General features: G+C 29.6%; 1 protein-coding gene across 1 annotated transcript; it reads left to right on the forward strand.

Annotated features, from left to right (window-relative positions):
- The first annotated feature begins 974 nt into the window (after nt 1-974).
- LOC139891981 (bidirectional sugar transporter SWEET6a-like) lies at nt 975-3019 on the forward strand. Its single transcript, XM_071875004.1, has 6 exons — nt 975-1096; nt 1802-1838; nt 1965-2181; nt 2300-2461; nt 2570-2689; nt 2759-3019. The coding sequence occupies exons 1-6, from the start codon at nt 1051-1053 to the stop codon at nt 2885-2887; spliced, it is 711 nt and encodes a 236-aa protein (XP_071731105.1). The 5' UTR covers nt 975-1050; the 3' UTR covers nt 2888-3019.
- The last annotated feature ends 338 nt before the right edge of the window (nt 3020-3357 follow it).

The raw sequence follows: 3357 nt of genomic DNA on the forward strand, positions 1-3357 counted from the left end.
GAATGTTATTTTTGTCGATCGTTTTTCCGCCTAAATAATAACATTCATCACGAAGTGTCTCTTCTAAATGTTCATATTTTCGTGTGATCTTGATGCCGGAAAAAAAATTCAAAAAAAACGAAAAAAAAAAATTTGCTTCCCCCCGCTTCCCCCGATTGGTTACTTCCTCATTGATCCTGCCTCTATTATATATATATATATATATATATATATATATATATATATATATATATAATAGTAATACTATACGAATATTATTAGAATGCAAAATATTGTATCATTAAATAACTATAACCATCATTTTAAAATATTGAGAAAAAGATTATTATGTACAACACATCTATATCTATATCAATGTATATACATCAGGTTTATAAATTTATATTACTAATTCTTTTTTTTTCTTTCTGATAAACGTGTTTTAACCAAATTCAATTCTATCCAACAACACACCTTTTACGTGATAAGGTCAATTCAGTAATTGTACATCCGAACTAACAAAACGTCTTCTAGTTGCCGCGAATTTCGCTCTTGGCGCTCTTTTCCCTAAAATTTTCCGTATCACTTAACACCCCTTTATTATTAGTTAATTACTAATCAACCCCTCATAACTATACCATTTGTAAAAACTTTTATTTATAAACATGTGCTTATCGGATATACAATTTATACGGAGTATAAAATATAAAATCTTTTATAAAACATTTAGACACCCCAGTTAAAAGGATAAAATAACAAACAAACAATTTAGTTTTTATTATCTTCTTATATTGATAACAGATAAGATAAATACCAAAATATTATTTATAAAAAATAGTAAATGTTTGGATAAATAAATTGAAATTTAAAAGACTAAAAAGTGAGTCATCAATCCAACTATTTTTAGGAGACTAAATACGGATAGGCTTAGAATATACATATACATACACCTATATATATATACACATCACCCTTCATGCTGTGGTTATTCCGTACATACCTATACATACACCAACGTATATCTATCGTTCTCGATTTTCCGATTCTTAATTCTTCGCTCCGATTTCAAACATGACAATGAATAACATGCAGATTCGTACCATCGTCGGAATCATAGGTATAATTTTTATCGCGATTTAATTTCTGATTATTAACTGCTCGTTGTTTTCACGTAAAATTAATTGAATAATCATGTATCTATCATCTCTACATGATGTTATATATCGATTGATATACACATGTATATTGACGTGATAATCATTTGAATTGTTGAATTGAATATTGAATATAATAATAATAATAATAATGTGATGTTATAAATTTGGTTAAGTTGCTGTGCGAATTTGTTATGAAACCGAAATTGCATACTCATGTTGTAAGCGTGACTTAATTCTTTTTAAATTTCTGAATATTGATGCGGTTTGATTACGTATATGTGTTATACATTGTTTATAGCTTCTTTATTATAAAATTCTGCGAGTTAATAACTATTTAGTTATTATGTGATTTGATTAATTACTTACTGAGTTCAAGCTGGAGTGTATAATAATCTGACTAATTTGTGACTTTTTATTGAATGTATGAACTTAGGGTTTGGTTAGGATTAGTTTTAATTATTTTGTAGATTAATTAAAGAAGGTATTTGAAAATTTCATTTTGTAATTAGCTATTTGATTGATACTGATATGATTGAATTGTTCTGTCATATGATTTCAGTTTCTTTTTCAGAGAAATATAGAACAGGATTTCAGTTTTTTGTCAAGTTATTTAATCCAATTCAATTGTAGTACTAATTCATTCTACAACATTTGTTTATCTGCAGGGAATGTGATTTCTTTTGTGCTTTTCATCTCGCCTGGGTAAGTTTCTGATCCTTTTTCATGCTTTGCAATTTCGCGCTATGTATATGAATAATGTGTACTTTGTTAAATATGTATGAATACATTGATGAATGATGCTAAATCAAGCTACTGATAAACGTGTAGGCCTACGATTTGGAGGATTTTTAGAAAAAAAGATGTAGAGGAGTTTTCACCGGATCCGTATATAGCATGTGTCATGAACTGTTTGTTGTGGATCTTTTATGGTTTGCCAATTAATCATCCAAACAGTATCTTAGTCATCACTATTAATGGTACTGGTCTTTTGTTGGAGCTTCTCTATCTCAGTACATTCCTCTTGTATGGTAAAACTGCTCATAGGGTATGTAATTTTGCATCATCCATCTTTTTCATATATTTGATATTTGACGGTATGTATTTATGTTATATCTGATGATGTTTCTTGCTATATGTATTCTTGTTGTGTTACGTATTTACAGAAGAAGATTTGTATATGGTTAGCTGTTGAGGTTGCGGCCCTTGGCCTTATTGCTGGTATTGATTTGGGAACATTTCATACCCATACGAGTAGATCGAATTTTGTAGGGATCTTTTGTGTGATATTTGGTATCATCATGTATGGTTCTCCTCTTACTATCATGGTGAGTGTCTTGTTTTCATAATTAACAGTATGATCTTAACTTATTTATATCATAGTTGCTGATTGGTTTCATGTTTCTTGTTTAATGTTTATGTATCAAAATTAATAGTGGAAAGTGATTAAAACTAAGAGTGTTGAATTCATGCCATTCCCACTTTCATTGGCTGCTTTCTTGAATGGTATCTGTTGGACTACATATGCTCTCCTCAAATTCGATCTCTTTATCCTGGTAAAACATTTTTACTGTTTATTATTTATCTTTTGTTATTAAAAAAAATACTGATTTTTTTCGTTGCAGATTGCTAATGGTACAGGGGGACTTCTTGGGGCTGCACAGCTTGTTCTATATGGATGTTACTATGGATCAACTCCAAAGAAGAGCAAAAGCGTACCACCTACTGCTGAAGTACAGCTCGAAAACGTGTAGGAGGAGATTTACAGTTTTTGCTACTGCATTATTACCCTTTTGTTAAAATGTAAATAGCATTTGGAGTTTTAGTGTTCTTGGTAGACCTAGTTAGCTTTTTAGGATTTTTTTTTTTTTTTAATCAGGTTTGAGATTTGGTTCTTTTTGAAGTTGGATTTTGGTATGGTTTTTGATTATGGAATTTGATTGTTCTTAGGTTCTTTTAAAAAGTTCTTGGCTTCTTATCAATTGCTCTTTATAAGATCAACATGTTGGTTACTATTAACTCTCCGTAGCTCGCATATGAATGTCTATCAAATTTTGTAGGCTTATTCTATTTGATGCTTAGTTTGCTCATGTAATGAATCATGTGCAACTCTATCACATAAACATAGTTTCAGTATTATATGTTACTAACTGACCCAATGTTTTAACATATAGCTTCTCTTGCAAATAGAAAAAATTAAGAGTTTTCTATACATATAATTGAA

Source organism: Rutidosis leptorrhynchoides, chromosome 2, assembly GCF_046630445.1.
Source record: "Rutidosis leptorrhynchoides isolate AG116_Rl617_1_P2 chromosome 2, CSIRO_AGI_Rlap_v1, whole genome shotgun sequence".
Taxonomy (NCBI): domain Eukaryota; kingdom Viridiplantae; phylum Streptophyta; class Magnoliopsida; order Asterales; family Asteraceae; genus Rutidosis; species Rutidosis leptorrhynchoides.

Coding starts and splice junctions, on each gene's coding strand:
- LOC139891981 (XM_071875004.1), top strand. CDS start 1,051: ATGACAATGAATAACATGCAGATTCGTACCATCGTCGGAATCATAG. Junction 1,097..1,801: donor TACCATCGTCGGAATCATAG/GTATAATTTTTA, acceptor GTTTATCTGCAG/GGAATGTGATTTCTTTTGTG. Junction 2,690..2,758: donor AATTCGATCTCTTTATCCTG/GTAAAACATTTT, acceptor TTTTCGTTGCAG/ATTGCTAATGGTACAGGGGG.